The sequence below is a fragment of the Enoplosus armatus genome, chromosome 14, assembly GCF_043641665.1.
Source record: "Enoplosus armatus isolate fEnoArm2 chromosome 14, fEnoArm2.hap1, whole genome shotgun sequence".
Taxonomy (NCBI): Eukaryota; Metazoa; Chordata; class Actinopteri; order Centrarchiformes; family Enoplosidae; genus Enoplosus; species Enoplosus armatus.
This window is the reverse complement of record NC_092193.1, coordinates 13,825,530-13,845,050: the sequence shown is the minus strand read 5'-3', so window position 1 is coordinate 13,845,050 and position 19,521 is coordinate 13,825,530. Positions and strand designations below refer to the sequence as shown.

General features: G+C 42.2%; 1 protein-coding gene across 15 annotated transcripts in view; it reads right to left on the bottom strand.

The window, feature by feature from the left end:
• Positions 1-19,521, bottom strand: part of mbnl1 (muscleblind-like splicing regulator 1) — a 39,603-nt gene that overhangs the window by 3,589 nt on the left and 16,493 nt on the right. For 5 of the 15 annotated variants that reach the window (XM_070919226.1, XM_070919224.1, XM_070919223.1 and 2 more), the window contains 9 exons: positions 7,041-7,256; positions 6,659-6,877; positions 5,408-5,647; positions 4,356-4,409; positions 3,040-3,193; positions 2,100-2,135; positions 1,238-1,329; positions 837-881; positions 80-151 (listed from right to left, as the gene is read on the bottom strand). In XM_070919226.1, the coding sequence (XP_070775327.1) occupies positions 95-151; positions 837-881; positions 1,238-1,329; positions 2,100-2,135; positions 3,040-3,193; positions 4,356-4,409; positions 5,408-5,647; positions 6,659-6,877; positions 7,041-7,256 (1,113 nt within the window). In that variant the 3' untranslated portion in view covers positions 80-94. The remainder of the gene's footprint in view (positions 1-79; positions 152-836; positions 882-1,237; positions 1,330-2,099; positions 2,136-3,039; positions 3,194-4,355; positions 4,410-5,407; positions 5,648-6,658; positions 6,878-7,040; positions 7,257-19,521) is intronic. The other 10 variants (XM_070919227.1, XM_070919229.1, XM_070919228.1 and 7 more) reach the window with 10 other exon arrangements.

Sequence of the window (19,521 nt, the reverse complement as noted above, 5' to 3'; positions counted from 1 at the left end):
CGTGCACACAAAATCAAGTAAATCTTAAACCAGAGCTAAAATGATTCAAGAGAATGTGAGGATTGAAACAGGAACTCACTGTTCTTGAGAGGAACTACATTTGAGTCAAGTACTTGTGACTACTCAGATGATCTGCAGATATTATTGGAATCTGGGGGTAAAAAACAGACAGAGATCAAATGAAGCACCCAAAACAGAAAACACTCAAAGCGGATGTTGGCCGACAACACGAACACAGATGAAAACCACATCCTCTAACATTGAGATGAGTTCATTACTGGAAAAGGACGAAGATAACAATACAGAAAAAGCTATTTGGCTACAGTTGTGGCACAGTTCATTCAGATGTGACGTGTCAATAAGAATCAACAGACACTTCTGCACAGCAGGGAGGGGAAGAGGAGGATTGAAGGGAAGGGAGAGATGAGGGGGCGGAGGGAAACTGTCAGTGAGGTGGCTCCCCCATGCAAATCTAAGTCCTCCATGTTGTTGACCTGCACACATCGATGAAATGCAGAAAACCGGTCCTGGATCAAGACTAGTAACATGAGGATTCAACCTACACTTTCAGAAGTCTTTTCACTGGTGTTATGAAATTGTGCAATGTCGCTAACTGTTTACAAAATGCCTTCAACACAACTAAAATCAAAATGTTTTAATTTAATAACGAATATATCCAGCTTTTAAACACAATAAACTTTGCTTTACGTGCTTGAAGCAGCAGCGAAAAACAAAAGGGAAAAAAAGCAAAGCACCAAAGGTCACAGATAGCGACTCTTGCACAAACTGTGCGAATTGCTCTAAAAAATGTGGAAAAAAAACTACCTCATACATACCAATTGCATGTATTCGTTGGTAGTCAACTTTGATAAGGAAGAGTCCTCAAAATGGGAAAGGACAAAAATCGAGGTTACAATGAGGACAAACATTATATGCAACACAGTACGTTTTTCCAGAAAGACAGATATTCTAAGAAGAGAATATTGTGGTTATAGTTGAAATGTCTTAAAACTTGTCACAGTATGATATGTGTACACATGTTGGACTCTAGTGTAGGCCAACAAGAGGGAGTACCGCCTTTCACCCGACCCACCCCTCGCTGTAAGACACAAGCATCCCCAGATCGTCCAGGTGCATTGAAAGACAGAGGTGAGAGAGAGAGAGAGAGAGAGAGAGAGAGAGAGAGAGAGAGAGAGAGAGAGAGAGAGAGAGAGAGAGAGGCGGTAGAGGTGCAAACCTGATTGGTGGAGGCAGTTGCGAAGGGAACGCTTGTGGCAGATGTGGTGGCTGCAGACACAGTGGCTGGACTACCACCGTGCATCATGGGAACTTTGTTGGAGGGAAAATCATGTAAGCAAAAATACACAGAGGAGCAGTGTAGCCACATACACACCAGGCAAATGAGGGAAGGAGAAGGAGAGAGAGGGGGTCAGAGAGGGATTCGATTTAACTGGTTCCCTTTCTTCCCTCTGCCGACTCTAATAAGAGATCTTGCGATTTGAGAACTTGATGCTGCAGCAGCAGCGACTTCCACATTTGTGTGTATTATTAGTCATAAAATTATCAACATTGTACTTTCTTGGTAAACACCAGACACTTCTACAAAAACAAAAAAATAATACGAATAGAGTCATTAAGGCAGAGGAGATAAGGGGGGAGGTTATAATTGAACTCCCTCCATTTTTTTATGTTTTTAAAAGGGTTTCATTAGGTGTCAGGTTAGACCAGCCAAAAGCCAAGTTTAGAACGAGCATGAGAACAAGAGCAGTCAAGCAATACACAGTAGGGGGGCACAGAGAAATTAACAAAATAAAGGTCAGTTAAATTGATATTATGAACAATAACAGCTGTCATACAGGTAATAAACAACATTTAAATGTCACAACATTTGTCTTTCCTTATGTGGACTCTTGCTTATGCTTCAAATCACAAAAAGTATCTTCACGCAACCATAACAGTGACTCTCAGGTCACCAAAATCTGATATAAAGACCACAAAGTCGCTGTAAATACAATACAGTACATTTCACTGGATTTTGATGACGTGCGAGTCACAGACATGAGGTTACAGATAACTGAAGAAGGAAAGCTGGAACCTACCAACGCTGGCTGCAGGTGTCATGCACAATATTGAGCCTGCCCATCATGCAGTGCAACAGGAAGTGGATTGGATAGGGAAGAGAAATCAAAACAGCCCATCACAAGGTTCGTTAGAGTGAGGGGAGAGATAAGGTGGGAAAAAAAGGTTAATATCTCTTGGAAACAGTCATCAGTGATTGGAAAAGGCGAGGTGATGAACTCATCGTAAGGCAATCAAATTTTTGAGTGTGAATCTAAACTTTTGTCTGAAGTGCAATGAGTGATAGTGCGGTTATGATGGTAACTATCAAATATTAAACATCATATACACACTCTAGACAGAAGTGAGGAGGACAGCAGATAGTGTACAGAAGCCAGACTCTGCAGCCTGCTGTTTGTTGTCAGACTGAGGCAACCCATCCAGCCCCGTTCATCCCAGCCCAAAGCCAAAGCCCCAGCAATGGTATCTCATCAAAGTGTGATGGTGATCACACCATGGACACTTTAGTCTAACTAACTAGTAAACAAGTTCTGCCCTTTCTCTTACAATCATCCAGGCCTTTCTCATTCACCCTGTGTGTACTAGCAGGAGCAGGTAGCTACGTGGAGTTATATTAAGGCAATTAGTAGACTAACCCATTCATAACACCCAGTGGCCATGCAATGCCATACAAAGCATAATGCACATATTTGTTGAAGCATTCTTAGCTCTTTAACGGCACTTTGAGATACAAATGTTCAACCCTCACTGGCCTACAATGAAATCTAGTGCTATCGTTGTAAGTTCCCTCTATCTGAACACAAACAATAACTATAGTTGATAAATAGTCCACAACCAAACTGTTCTGTACTGCAATGTACCACTTTGCCCAAACCCCAGCCAAGCAGGAGCCAGGTTAGACTGATCCAGGCATCCTCTGGGTGGTCAGAGCACTAGTGGTGGTTGCTTTGGGAGCCATACCTGATGGGAGGAAAGCAGCCTGCTGCTGAAACTGCATGCTGGCCAGGGCCTGTTGGTACTGGAGCATGCCGGTGTTAAACATGGCAGAGGCCCCGTTGGCCTTCTCCAGGGCTGCCCGCTTGGGCAGGGGAGCCATGACATTAGGGGCGATGCCCTGCCCAGCCAGATGGAGGGAGGTCAGTGAGAAAGAAAACAAAAAAACAGAGGTAGAAAGAGAGAGAGAGAGGTGCGTGGAAAAGAGAGAGAGGGTGTGTTGGAAAGAGGCAAAAAGAAAACAAAAAAAATACACATGTTAGAGGACATCATATAAACAGCATCACAACATCCTTGTGTGTACAACAACAACAACAACAATATCATCATATCATCAGTAGCAAGCAAGCAGCAGTCTGACACAAGTACTACACAAGCAGGAGCATGGTGCCTACTGGAGCTACTGGCTAACAAGCATTCATATATTCATTATTTCATCAGGAAGCTCACTTGGATTATTTAATTTGTACTCCTAGGGCTGACTAAATGCAACATAAGCAAGCATTAACTATCAAAACAATAAGGCTGCTAACACGAGGTGGAACAGGTAGGAAGCACAGAGAGAGGGAGGCTGCACTGCTAGCTCCATGATAAACTGTGTAAGCCATGTTTAAGTGATGGTTCACTCTCAGACAAAAGTCAAAAATGGTCTCAGGCCAAGGGACACAAGCCAGATGTTGAAAGGTATTTCAATATTTACACCATAGGACGTTCTGTAGTGTGGGTTTTAGTTTGGCGTGAGGCCATCTTTGAGGTCTGAATGTCTGTGACAAGATTTGATGATGGAGTGAACTATCATTTGAACTGTAATCATCTGTTGTGGTGGGGTCACACCTGTATGGTTTAAAAGACTGTTCCTCTTAGCCCCACCCTTATCCATCTGACATGCACTAGTAACACAGACATGCACACATTTGATTGAGCTGCTCCACAACATTGACCACTGACTGACTTGGACGTAAGACTGAAGCCATGCCACCCTTATAGAAGCTCTACTTCCCTAGCCCTCACTGACTTTTGTTAAATAGGCTATAGGTGATGAATTGATTGTGGCTCCTCGTCACAAATTCCTCATTTGAATTCACATTTGTTTTGGTGTTGGGTGCAACCTAAACCCAGAAAGCCACAATCATTTCATCACAGGCAATAATGACAGATCAACAGGAGGAAAAGACAGACATTGCACTTAGACAACGACAACAAAAATAGCTAGGTATCTTTGGTTAAAACACTGCTCTACAACAAAGCCACATGCCAAGCTAAAAGGTGAAAGGTCATAGTACCAGGTCAAAGGTTGCGTCGAGGGGTCGCTTCAGTGATTTGACAGCCGACTGAGTCTTAATTAGCAGGCAGCGAGCACATGATGGCAATGGGCCAATGGGGTTCAAGCGCATTAACATAAACCAGCAAGCAGAGGTGCATCATGGGGGCAGCAGTGCAGTTTGGGTATAGGTGAGAAAAAACAAAAACAAATAAAAAAACAAATCATTGGAATGCAATATACAAGGGGATAACAGGACTAAGGCATGCACAGTGTAGACACTAGCTCTACTGCTCAACAGTTAAATGATCATCAATAATCAGTGATAACTACCAGTCTACATTAGTTATTGTCACACAAAGATGGATGAATATAGCGATGAGAATATTATTCAATCATTACTTTGAGTGGGTCTTGACAGAAAAGTATATGGAGGCACAATTCACTGTGCACATTGTAGTCAGTGCCACATTACAATGATTCACCCCAAGCTCTCTGCCTCGCTATGTCAGTAAGAGCATGTAGAAAACACTGAGATCAACAGACATGTGTGTGGCTGTACTATTATTGACAGGTGCTGTTACTGTGAGACAGGACTGGAAGCACAATGAACCCTTTTTAAATAATGTCAAGAGGAAGAGAAGTAAGAGATAGGAAGCACAGAAACAATGGTGTCACAAATAAGACCAGGCCATCAGAGAGAGAGAGAGAGAGAGAGAGAAGAGGAACTGACTCTCTGCTTGTCGTCTGGGATGAGATGAACAAGGAACAAGACAATCATTTTACATGGTTTTTGTCCGATCCTTCTTCATATCATCCTGTTCCCAGCAGTTTTTAACCCAAACCAACTTGCAGACCTTTAAATTTTGACCTGGCAGAAAGCAGAACTGAAAAAGCTACATAATACCAACCAGAGAGGGTGACACACTTTCAAACATGAACGTGAGCATGAGCCACAGAATATATGTCCTAATTGAATTTATAGCCCTGTAGTGTAAGAACTTCCTCAAAATTGCTCCTTAGCTTGTGGTGTGGGTGTGAATGAGTGTGACCACGCTTGTACAGACTGCTCACCATGGCCGCGGCGGCTGTGGCCTGGTTCACCTGGTGCTGGGCAGCCTTAATTTTGGCCTGCAGATGGGCCGGCGGGTGGAAGTACTTGCACTTTTCCCGGGAGCATCGACCCTTGATGTAGTCCATGCACACGGTGACGGTGTTGTCGTTGGTGTCGATCATGGTGCTGTCTGCGGGGTGGGCGAAGCGACAGTCATTCTCCCCCCGAGAGCAGTTGCCCCTCTGATATTCCCGACACACCTTGAAACAAGATGATTGGAGAGAAATAGTGAACAAAGGCCCTCCTTCCAATGCGGTGCACTTCCTGTTTAACTGTAACTGGAGTTCCTGAGTAAATACTTTCACTGAGAAAGGCTATGCTTTTGCTCCTTAACACAATAAATCTATAATCTTATGACACAAAGTTTTTCTTTATAAAGAACTGTAATGTGCTCGTTGGAGTGTGAGTTTCTTTTGAAAAGTCTACATGTGAGACACCAGAGGGCAGCACCTTCTTTTAAATTAGAGGTATCACGAACACATGGGTATTACTTCTCTGCTACCCACTCTGCTTTTATGTGTCAGCAGTTGAACTTGGTGGTGGTCTCTCAGAATCAGAGAGAAAAGGCTTCTTTCTAGACTCAACACTGTAACAATCAAACCACCAGCCACGGCAGAGGAGGAAGACAGTAGCCTCGATAGACCAGAATGCAATGCTGCCACAACAAGCATTATGCTTTGAGCATGGGGTTACAGAATGTGTTCCTTTGTTGTTTCCACACTGTCACAGGTGCATGGAAATCATTGCTGCTCTTTCAAATCAAATAAGTATTCAACAAGTTCAGGCTCATCTCTGGTGCTTATCTAATGGCATTTTGTGAAGCGCACTGTATGAAAGCTTTGAACTAGACGAGGCAGATTAAGTGTGAGTGAGTTCATCAAAACAGTAAACAACTCTTAATGACAACTCTTGGAATGCACTCGACCTCATAAGCTGATGCAATATTACAGTTATTGTTGGTGCTATTAATATACTTCAGGCAAGTCCAATAAAGGGTGTCGTTATTCTTATGCTTGTTAAACCACTTGTTAACAATACTTGTTTACAGACTCATTATCATCCTGGGCGACTCCCAGTAAGAAAGAAACACTTCATGAAGCAGAGTTTTCCTGGAACTCTTTGGGAGGTTGATTCTATGCTACATAATGCATCCTTGCCCCCAAAACAAAATGTTGTGAAAACCAGGTTGTATTCATCAGTCTGTCTGTTACCTCAAGTCTGTCTGTTCTCAGCAGTTTCTGGGCTGCAGCAGTGGCAGCGTTGGGGACTTGGCTGACGGTGTGGCTGGAGGCCATGAGGACAGGGGTGCTGGGCATGATCTCTGGGGGCATCAGGCCTGGGGACACAGGGCTCAGGTAGGGATTAAAAGCTGCGGCTGCAGCTGCTGCACTGGCGTTGGTGGCCAGGCCTGGCGTCACTGAGAACATGGGCTGGAAGAGAGCGAAATAAAAGAAGAGGAATTAAATGAAATGTGGATAAAATGCACGAGTGGGAAAAAGAGAGGGACTGACAGAAAGACAAATCAAAAGACTGAAAGAGCCAAGCAGACAGTGAAGGAGTTCTATATGTGTGCGCTTTTACATGTGCTCTCACCATGTGCAGTAGCTGTGGTGTGTTCATACGTGTGTGTCCCCTCACCATAGGTGGTAGTTGCGTGCCAGGCATCATGGCGTTGGCGAGCTGCATCTGCTGGGCCAGCATGGCCATGTTCTTCTGCTGGATCAGGTTGTTCCTGCCATTGATCTCAAGCTGGGTCTTTAGGTGGGGAGGAGGGTGCAGGTACTTGCAGTTCTCCCGGGAACAACGGCCCTGAAGGACGTATGGAGAAGTGACAAAATGGAACAACAGAGTTAGACATATGCATTCACATTGGAAATATATGCATCCCTACAATTTATGGACAATTATATGTTGAGACAACCAGGTAAAGGTTCTTTTGGGAGTATCTTGAACACAGAACTTCATTGGCTGACGATATTTGTGAGTTGGTGAAGTTTACTTGCACTGTCAAAACTTTAACAGGTTTTTACGGTTTTAAGCCTGCTAGTAGCATGCCTTTGTGGATGGTAATGTTGGGATGCAAGTCAATCCAAGTACTTTGGTCCAGACTGAGATGTCTCAGTTATATGGATTGGCACAAAAGTTTGTGCAAACATTCTTGGTTCTCAGACGATGAATCCTAATGAGTTTTATGACCCTGACTTTTCCTCTGGTGCCACTGTGGGGTTGACATTTGTGGTTTTGAGTGAAATGTCTATTGAAAAGAGTGCTACAACATTTTGTACAGATTTTCATGTTTCCCTCAGTATGAGTTGTAATAACTTTGGTGATCCTCTGACTTTTCATCTCATATCATCTTCTGGCCAAACTTTCAATTTGTCCAACACTTTGGTTTGTGACCAAATACCTGAAAAACCTGAGATGTTAGCAACATGCTAAGCTAAGATGGTGAACATTCTTGCTAAACATCAACATGTTTCCTTTGTCTTTGTGAGCATGTTCCCATGCTGACGTTAGCATTTAGCTCAAAGCAACGTTGTGCTGGCATGGCTGTAGACTCTTAGGCTTTTCATGAGCTAGGTTGTGATCTGATGTTACTCCATCAGCCTATGTCATCCCTCAATGCAAACTACAACAGTATTTTGAGCATTAACAAATGTAGTATCCTGTGTGGCAGAGAACAAGCAGATTTGTTTTTGTTACATGCAACATTATATTATGGTCCTAGAAGAGAGGGATTATACGCCCAATGAAAGCATGCTACCTTGTAGCTAGCTCAATGTCAGACACTCTAATTCACATTAGGTCTGGGCTGAGTCTAGCACTAATTGTTAACAACTTGCTATTTCTGTCAGTCACAGCAGGGACATGTGTATGATGGTGTGTGTGTGTGTGTGTGTGTGGGTGTGTGTGTGTGTGTGTGTGTGCTAGCCCCAGGAGGTCATGACTGACACTGTGGTGCTGCTCTCCAGACGTCCAACCTACACTATAAATACTGTCCACTCATATGATCCGTATATATTATATCAGCAGTCAACCGGAGGGCACACTTCAAAGTCTTCAAATAATTATCAAAGACAGGGATCCCTTTTTGCTGCCTGCTCTGAGTATCCAATTATACATTCAGTCTGGAGAGGAGGAGTCTAGGAAGAAGTCTGACACACACACGCACATTCCCATGCAAGCAAGAATGCATCCACATTAATGCATGCACGCCGGGGTCATGTTCGTGTAACAGGTGGCAGATACACGTCACGCAAACATCGGACCAGCGCACACACAAACACGTCCGCAGTTTAGGAAAGACGTGTATTTACTTTCAGCTCTGTGGCACAGCTGAGCTGACTGTGGCAGCTTTCCCTCGCTGACAGAGTTGTCCCCACTGGGATTCATCCTTATACCCCATCATGACTTCATCCCCCTTTCCCATCTCCTTCCATTTCACTGACACTGGAGGACCGGACAGGTGTGAGGGAAAGGGGGGAGATAAAGAGCAGAGAGGTGGGCACTAAAATGGCAGGAGGGGCTCTTTAAGATAGCTAACTGACAATATTAGGTATCAAGATATCTTACTTTTAAATCCTAGTGGAGTTCTATATTCTAGTTGAGATTTTGAAGTTTTCAAAGATGTCGGGCTGAAACACTGTAGATGAAAATGTGCATAAAGTGAAGCACAAGATATCTGACTTTTGATGGAAAAACAAAAGCACACATAAACACATAAGCCAGTCACAAAAATGGCTTACGTGGATTTAAAAACCACTCACTGTGTGTGTGATACACCTTCAGTGAAGCCAAGATAAAAGCAGACAAGGAAGTATAGTAGTATAGTATATAGTGTGCTTCTATAACAAGAGCCAATGTTAAGTATAACTTTCCATGTCGAGGTGAAGGTCTCCTGTTAATATACAAGAATGACCAGGTTGTACACCAACCATATGTCCATCAGCTGAGCTGCATTCAGAAGAATTCTGACACTGACTACACTGAGGTGTGTGTGTGTGTGTGTGTGTGTGTGTGTGTGTATGGGGAAAGTGGGCGAGTGTGTCATAGTGCATGTGTGTGAGATGAGAGGAGCTGAAAGCAGGTTCAAACAGCACTCATCCAGAGAGTGACAATGGCATGCAGCAAGGGGAGGGTGAGAGTGTGTGGGGTGATAGTGTGTGTGTGTGTGTTACATGAGTTTGAGTGTGTGTGCGCAGAGGGGGTTGCAAAGACATGAAGGATCATGTTGCGTTCACCCCATATGACCCCATCTGCCGACCACTAGAGTCACAACTGCAGCAGTGTGCATGGAGGTGTGTGTTGAGGTGGGAGGGTAATGTTTGAGAATGTGGCTTTGACTTTAGCTAACTACATTTGCCTGTCTGCCGAATCATGCAAAGCAAAAAAACATCAACCAACACCGGCGGCCATTTTGAATAAAAGATCAGGTCCCAGAAGAGGAAACGTCAAGCTGCATGAGAGGAAGAGAGAGAGAGAGAGAGAGAGAGAGAGTCACAGTAACTCGGGCTGCGTCAGGGAAATTGTAGAACTTGCAGAAGAAGTGATTAGTGTGGGTCATCACATGCAGGGAGGAGAGCGAGAAATGGAGATGCAGACAGAGAGGAGGAGGAGGAGGGAGACGTCGCCTCTCTCACATCGTGTTTGTGGCCGTTATTGTGACATCAACGGCCTTGAGGAGCAGCTAGAGACGGTGTCCACGGCAACAGAGCAGCCCGACACTCCTGCTCTAACAACACTGTGATTCCTGGAATCTTCCCCATCGCACAGACGCAACCGACCCTGAAGCCACAACTATTCCAAGTGTCTGTGCTGCTAATACGACCATCATGAAAAGATGTTAAAGATATCATCTTTAACATTTATTATCGCTGACCGGCTCTTCTGTGTCCATTGAGGGGTTCAAAACTGGAGCCGAGAATCTCATTATACAAACACAATTTAAAGGTAATTATGGAAATACACAACTGGATGTGCTATGGAGACCAGAAGGCTTCAAATCCCATTTTTCATGGCACAGAGAGAAAATACCTGAATAAACTGATTTGTCACTGCTCCGTGTTTATGCCAGAAAAACGACGAAGCAAACAGCTTCAGAATGATTCATCCACATCATTAGTTGATTCCTCTGTGTCAGAGAGTAGTCACAAGCTGCTGCCTTAAGTTATTACAGCAATCCTGAACATATTGTTTTATCAAGCTCCAAAATGAAAAATATATTGAAATATATTAAACTCTTAAATTATATAATTTCTAAGAAATCGTTTGTTCATACATAAAAATAAAACATAATATGTACAAATTGCAAAATGACAGTACAATACAGATTACTGAATAAATAAGTAAATATCCAATTGTTTAATTTGGTAAAATATTTCATCTAGTATTTGCTTTTTATTATGACTTTAGATAACAGGATTGTATATGATGGATCACATTTACTTAATATAATAACTTGACATATATATATAACAACTATTTTATGAACTTCTGGCAGTTTTATTTTCTTTTCTTTTAATTAGCTTTTGCTTTGCACAATGGTATCTGCTATTAACATTACAATTCAGTGCAGTTATAATGCTATTCTTACGCTTGTTCAACGACTTGATAATTAAACCATTAACGATGAAGCTAAATTATTACCAAGCCCAGTTTCTTTTAAAGTACAATAAGATATCATGTTGTTTTATTGCCAACTCCACAGCAAAGTCAAAAGCCTTGTTTTTCTCCTCATGCTCCTGCCTTCTTGTGAGTTCAGCCCAGACTGTGTTTTGTATTAATAGTGGGGGTCTGTTTCTCCTGGTGAGATCAGACTCGCCAAACAGGGAACAATAATCCCACTGGCTACCGTGCAGTCTGATTGATGATAAGTTGTAATAACACGTCCCACCCTGATCGCTCTCTCCTCTAACTCTCTCTTTCTAACCACACACACACACACACACACACACACACACACACACACACACACACACACACACACACACACACACACACACTGCTTTTGTGACTGTGTGGGATTTAAACAAACAATGAACCAATGTATAAAGAATGCTGGGTGGGGCTGCATCCCATCCTTTTGAGGAGAAGAGATGAGGCATGCAGCAAGATGTATTAATGCGCATGTGTGTGCAAGAGAGGAAGAGTGAAACAGTGGAAAGGTGAAGAAAAGCTTTTTGACTTTGACTCAGTACTCTTGGTTTATAAAGCGCTGAATGGTTCACCTCTGATCTTCTGCTATGTTGTGCACTTTCTTGACCTCTCGGGTCTGTCGACTGTCCACAGGGCAAAAGCAAAACATGCAGAAGCAGCATCCAGTTTTTATGAACCAATTAAAATTGGGACTATGTTCTATTTTATTCTACTCTTGTTGTGTCTTTTTATACCTCCTGTTGTTGAAAAGTGCTATACAAATAAACTTGCCTCGTCTGAAAACAAAGCTGCAGTATGTCTACTTTGAACCCCTCCTCACAAGTTGTAACTGATTCCTCCCATCTCAGATTGTTCTATGTGAGGCCTAAAGAGGTAAAACAGTCTAGTAATTAAGTAAAAACACAAAAAATGAAACCAACAAACAGCAGAAATGTGTTATTTTGCTTTCCTATCCTCTTAAGCATCTCATGACCCCTCAAATCTTATGACCCTTTTGGGAATCATGGAAAAAAAAATCATCAATGTAAATTTCCTTTGGGCTTGAATGCTCTGGTGCTGTGGTGTGATGTTATGGTGTGAGCCTCAGTTGTGTTGGGCTCTGGTGTGACGCTACACTGTTCTCTGCCCTGCGTTCCAGTGACTTCTGTCCAAACATACGCAGAGATGAAAGCCCTTTCTCCTCACACACACTGTGAATGAAGCTTTGTTTTGCTGGAGAGCAGCGGAGACTCAAAGGGCCAGGCCCAGTGGTTGGTCTCTTTGTCTACTGTGCACTCAAATATGGCGTGAAGTATAAAACATATCGACTCAGTCAATATACTGACTATGTGCAGATCGTCTTACAAGGCGTGCAAAGTGGAATTTGGAAGCATAGCAAACCAAAAACTAAGAAATATTTAGACATGGTGGTGTGGTCTTGTCTTTGGTACATTTGCAAGCATTAAGCTACCAAAAAAGCAATCAGCAATTCACAATCAATAGTACCCTTTTACTGTAAAGCACAATTGATTTTCTTTTTTTTAGCCACTTAATTAGGCATTGAATTATCAGTAAAGTTTTCTGAAGAGGGTGAAGAAGAGATCTACGCAGTCTTATGTGATGGTTGTTTGTCGCTGTCACTTGCATTTCTATATCAGACCACAAACACACACTCGTACCCTCGTGATTATGTCTCTATCTCCCTGCCGGGACTAAATGTATACAGTGATCCGTGCTACACAGCTTAGTGGTTCAGGGAGCTGATGTGACCAGTGGAGCTTATGGAGATATGGAGGAGGGAGGGAGTGTTAATCTATGATAATAGTTACAATATGCCCCCAGTGATGCATTACCACCCTCACCAAACAATGACACAGAGGAAAGGATTACAGGCTGGGGTAGAGCTACAACACAGACCACACAGAGAGCGATAAGGTCAGACAGATAAATACAACATGTTTGTGTGGACGGAAAATTTGAGTGGATTTTCAAAAGTTCAAGGAAATAATTTAAAGAGATACTGTGCAAATTATAGACAGTAGTCTCAGTCCTATGTTCAAACATAAACACACATGCATTAGACACAGAAGCAGCCACACAAACCTATTTATATAGACACAAACAGACACACACACATACACACGCAGCAATGAGTTATTCACACTTGAGAGGGTGTTGGTTCTCAGAAATGCCTCAGGTCAGATGTCACATACACAGGAACCCTGGATTCAAACTTAGACCTCTCTGTTTTTTTCCTGACATGCCCCCGTCCTCTCTCTCTCTATCTCTTTTCACACAAACACGCTTTCATGTGACTTTATTTACGGCAGTTTCTCTCAACAGCCTCTGCTCGGTGCGGCGCTGCTTCTTCTCCTGTAAGGGCTAACAAGGTTTGTTCCGTGCTTTTCATTATCAGTAATAACAGAGCAATCACGCAGGTATCGATCTGAGCCGCAGGCACTTTATGAAAGCCATCCAGAGCTTGCAGTGTGAGTAGGTGAGGCGGCCGGGGAGCATTCATTTAATCATCTCCGAGCTACGCTTTCCAGTGGGAGAGAGAAAGAAGAGTCATTGCGCAGAAATCACAAGGTCCAGGCAGCAGCGAGGCGTCAATAACGACGCTGTTGTTTCTGAAATGACTGAGGTGTACTCGTTTCTCAGTGTCTGTAGGCCTCACAGGCCAAGGATCAAAGCGTGCAGTTTATCTTAATCAGCCATTTCAAAACTTGAAAGATGAGTAATCTAGTGACATGTGATACTAATGGTTAGACTTTGTGTCTAGAGCCATAGCTCATTCCTTTCTCACTAAAGAACATCTACATCAATAGCAAATGTACTTTTATGATTTCCCAACTACATAGATGTGGGTAATCATTACAGATACATGCTATATAACATAGCATAATATAACATAACATAACATAACGTAATAGTCCCAAACAGCTGAATCACATGAACTTTGTCACAGACAGATAAGAAAAAAGGAGAAACTAGGGTATAGTGATCATATAAGGCAGAAGCAACAAAGGCAGCCAGAAAGAAAAATCCTTAGACTAAGATAAAAAAAGTACTGTATGTCTTCCCCATTTTTGTCTTTCCATCTCTTTTATGCAGACTACATCCTTGTTTCTACCTCTTCAGAGTGGCAGCTTTGTGATGCATCTTGAAACTTCAAAAGCAGAAAGAAAGTTTAGAGGTATGTCACTACTCCTTTTTTCTCTTTTATGAACCTGTCTTTGATCCCATCTGTCTGTTCTCCCTTTCCAACCCTCACCGCTACCACCATTATCTGCACGGGGTTCATTTCCTTCTCAGTTTTCTGACACCTGCATTGTAGAAACACACTGCAAAAAAAAAATGGCTTCCATCCATGGCCAGGTAATAACCACCAGGCAGACGATTCATTTGGTTTGCAGCACTAACAGATTTAATCTGACATGTATTATGCTAATCTGATCTCATAGACTGTAATCCTATCCACAGCTCTAATCCCACTGTCAACTGGCCTAATCCTGTTTCTGCGTGCGATTATCTCCTTCAGACTTGGCACCAGCACAAGCAGGATGCTTTCACCCTCTTTCTCTCTCTCTTATTGCAGTATCAGAAGTGATTTTGCCTCACATTCATTCTTCAAACCACTTCTCTCTGACTGGAGTTGGATGATTCAATTTGTTTCAATTTTACTTGTTTCACAAATTCTATACAGGTGTTGATGTCCTATAATAAGGCAGAAAAAGCATCAAGAGGAATGATTCTATCTTTCTATCTTATTATTTTCTGCTCTATCAGAGCTATTGTAAGTTTCTCAACAACATAAATTTACTCTATTTTTAGTTTTCAGTAGATAAATAGTCCCATATAACTGAACTGAGAGTAGCTACAGTAACCAATGACATCTAACCAGATATTCAACTAACAAATCAGCCAGCCCAGTCCAGAAGTCCAGACCTTTTCACTGGCAATAGTGTAAATAATCCAAAAAAACAGTATGCCGGCATGACAAAGAAAATACTTATCGCTTTTGAGATAAATTGTATTATTACTATTGAAGAAAACGGTGCAAGTAATGCTAATGCAAATTCTACTAGTACTCATGATATATAAAAGCAATATGGTATGTAGCTGGTGCAAGTATGAGTAATAGACAATGCAGAGGGTGCAGTGTAGTATGAGGCAGACTTCAGCAGTCTGTGCGTGTCACACAAAACTAATCAGGGCTAACACTAATTGGACCTCAGGTGGTGCCGCTGTTTCAGGTCAAAAAACAAGGACACATGATGGATCCTGACTAGCCAAAATGTAGACACCATTTGTGAGAATGATGTGTTTACTGCTGACTTGTTTTACCTCAGTGTCACATAACAAAGCTTTATAAAATGCTTTTGCAATTTTAAGGTTAGGGTTCATGGAGTTTCCTGATGCAGTTTTTTTTTTGCTCCAACAAAGAGCATTGAGGAACATTGAAAAGGAGAAAGTAATTAAGACCATGCCATGCGTTTGACAGGCCCAGTCTCTGTGATTCTGGGAAGGAATGCACTTCTTATGAAAACAAGATAGACACAGAAAACGCAGTTGAACGAGAGCAAAAACAGATGGACAGCCATCAACTATGTTTTTCCTTGTCGCCTCATATTCTCGTGTCTTTCACAGCTGCCACCAGCGAGCATTTCACCGTGTAGCTTCCCTTTCATGTTTTGGCATCAACATAGAGATAAGGGGCAGGGTAAACTTGACTGATGGGCCTAACAACTGGCAAGAGGGAGGGGCAGCGGGAAAAGGTGTTGAGAGAATTGAGTCTAAGTGAGTAGCTGTGCCCTCAAGCTACTCTCTCACCTGTCTAATGGGAGGATAATGGTTGAGCTGACTGACTGGATATGTGAATGTTTGCATGTGAGAAGTAACAAACTGACAAGAAAGACAGAGAAGAGAAAGTTAGAGACTGAGAAAAACACATGTATAGTAATTAGAAAAAGCCAGATCAGAAGGTACGTTGAGATTATCATTCACTTTTCTCCTTTTATTTCCACTCAAGTAGCTTTAAAGTTATACTCCCTTAGATTTCCATGAAATCAAACCCCATTTTGTATACTTTTCTGGAATAGCAATTAAGAAATGATCTCTCTATACAGTAGATTTTTTAGTAGTGGTGGAGTCTGCCATTCTTGTACTGGATTGACATTGCCTACCTAAGCACGAGGGATTCACAGGAAAATGATGCATGCATGTAATCCAGGAAACATGATGTAGCATCAAATATATTCTGCGGTGGCTTGTTCCAGCTTTATTGAAGGTATATGATGTTTACACTGATTGAAATATTCCCAAGACTGTTTTTTATGACAGTGCCATGTCACCAAATGGAAATACATGTAGGCTAGATGTAAACTGCTGCATTTATATATTATTAGATGTCATCCATGTATTGCAGTCCATCATTTTATACACATTTGATGTAATTGGTATTATTGAAAATTAAGTTATGTGGGTTTGAACAATGTTTGGCTGTATAGGGGTTGAAACAAGCTTATGTCTGCTTATATCACAAGCATTGAAAAGTTGCTTCTTATGAAGCTTTTATAAAAATAAAGCCTAATGAGGGCTGATTTCTTTCTTCCGTATTTGCGGATATAAATAGCTTTACTTTTATAGTGTAAAATGTCAAATAAATGTAAATGTTTGCTCTGATATAGTTTCCTGTATTTAATAGTTGCTTGGAACTCTACACATTTCAACCAATAAACACCCGCACCCAATAAACTCCTGGACATAAATCCACTAATGTAAACCAAGTGACTTTGTCAATGCATAGAAATGTATGTGATTGTATGAGTTTTATTATGTATTATGTAACACTGCAGTCTTGGTTTTGATCTGTCAATACTTGCTAATTGGTGAAGCAAACAAACCCTCAGGCTATGTAAAGTTTTATGGTATGTCTGTATGTTAAAGAGAGACAGACTGAGAGGGAGAGAGAGAGAGAGAGAGAGAGAGAGAGAGAGAGAGGCTAGAGAAGTAATCATTGTATCAGTGGTGTTATAAAGGGGCCCAGTGTGATGGAGGGACAGGGACGGCTGACACTGAGAAGAAAAGACAGGCTGTTGTCGTTGATCTTCCGTCACATAAGCTCACAGAGAAGACGCACAGCCGCACTGATCTGACAAGGATGCACACACCATGGAAAGAACAGCACCAAAGAATGTCTGTGTGTGTGAGTCCGTAAGGCCTGGATTAGACTGGTCCAGCCACAAATCTCTCCAGCATGAAAGTGAGAAAGACGCAAGAATAAACACCATCAACACCAGGAGACAGAGACGTAAAAAGATCCCACTTGCCAAAATAAAAGCCCCTGTAATGTGACTCAGCTCTTATCAAGTGAAACCCACTCATTTTAATCAGCAGAGAAGACTGAGCACAGCCAAACAGACGACGCTGTGATATTAACAGCTCTCCTCTAGTAAAAGCAGAATCTTATGGATGACTGAATCCTAGCCTTGTTCATTTAGGAGAGACATTTTCATTGTGGATGCACCCACAGATATTCCATTAAAAATCCAATTAGGATGGAGATCCCATGCGTCGACTGCAGAGGACGGAAACCTATATGGATCCAGGAAACAGTCTCTGTCTGAATTATAGCATCACTGCAGAACACTGACTGGAGATCAGCACAGAGCTATGGAAAACAAACCATTCTGATCACAGGTGTGATGAAACCTTCATCCTGAAAACGACTTTGTCTTGGTCAGATTCTGACATTGTAACACTGCGCACAGGTGTCCCATTTCCTTTCCTTCTCACTGTTTTTTTTGGGCCAGTGAAGCCAGCAATGTGACGATCACACGTCTATGAGTGGCTTTGGACTCCACACGCCCATTTGCGGCTGTTGTGCAGATAAACAGTGCACTTGTATTGTGTGTTGAATGGGACACAGATCTATTTAGACAACATTCAAGGAGGAAGTTTGATCTGTTTATGTCAAATGCTGTGGACAGTTTAATACATCAGATCGTTCCCTCTCAGGTTTATTCACACTCATGTTCAATATGTATTGCAGCATCCAGAAAAAGTGAAACAAAAAACAAGCTTTAAACTAGGATTAAAATAAAGCTATGCCAAGCTAAATTAAACACTTCAACTAAATTGTGCTCTGGTTTTTATTAGTTCATCACTGGCCACAGAAATTACAACTGTTGGCCATGTGCAGCGTGTCTTTTAATGTACTGTGCAGTGTGTGACAGCAGTGTCAAATACACATTAGCCTCCTGAACCATATGCATACACACACAGCGAGAGCATGCTGTGTTGATTTTACTGCCCAGAGATTGGCTGGATAATTGGTTTGAAATCATAAAAAATCCCACTGTCGACTAGCAACGCAGCTAATATTTACCCCACATGTCTGTCTGGCCAACCACCTCTCAGTGTATACGTATGTGTGTGTGTGTGTGTGTGTGTGTGTGTGTGTGTGTTTAACCTGGCTGTTCCATCTAACCACTGAATCTAAACATGCTCTCAAAATATGGTCAGCAAAATGAGAGAAAAGACAGATAGAGACACAGACAGCTAGAGAGAGGGAGAGACACAGAGAGAGATAAATAAGAGGTATTTACCCGCCCTCTGCTCTGCAGGAATGTAATCTTGGCTCAGAACAGTGTGGTAACACAAAGAAACCCGCTGCAACTGCACTACGAATACAGATATAACACACACACACACACACGCACGCGCACACACTTTCTTTTTCTCAGAACTCAGACATGATGACAGTGGGTGTGTCAGGCTGGCAGGTAGACAAAGTGCAAGGTCTATGCTGTGTGTGTGTGTGTGTGTGTGTGTGTGTGTGTGTGCGTATATTAAAACTGTTCGCCATGGTAGACGGTTAGCACTCCCTTTTTTATGACATGGACAGCAGTGTTGGGGGTAAACAAGGACCTGCTGCTGGGTTCACACAAGGTCGCAGTTGATGTCACTCTAGCCCCTAAACTCACACCACACAGGTTTATATTTGTGAGTATATATATATCCATATATATGTGTGTCTGTGTGTGTGTGTGTGTGTGTGTGGGTCTACCAGGATGTAATGTGAACCATCCTGTCCAGGGATGGGTGTGGCCTGAAGTAAATGAGGCAAAAAAAAACCAGACTAAGCGGGAAAACAAGTAGAAGGAGCTACCAAGATGGGAGGAGAATGAAAACTAGCAAATGAGGAAATGAAAACGGGTAAAGGAGAAGTGGATTAGAATAGGCCTGCATCAAAAGAGAGTGGGATGGTACAGTACTTGAAATTAGCTGACAGTCTGTGTGGGTGGGGTGGAGCTGCAGTGTTACAGTAGAGTGTTACCTATATTTTTCAGACTCATTCTAGTATAAACTAATGAGGCAGGCATGAGCTTCTGACTATTATACTCCAATCTGATTAGGAATGCTTTAGTGAAGCAAG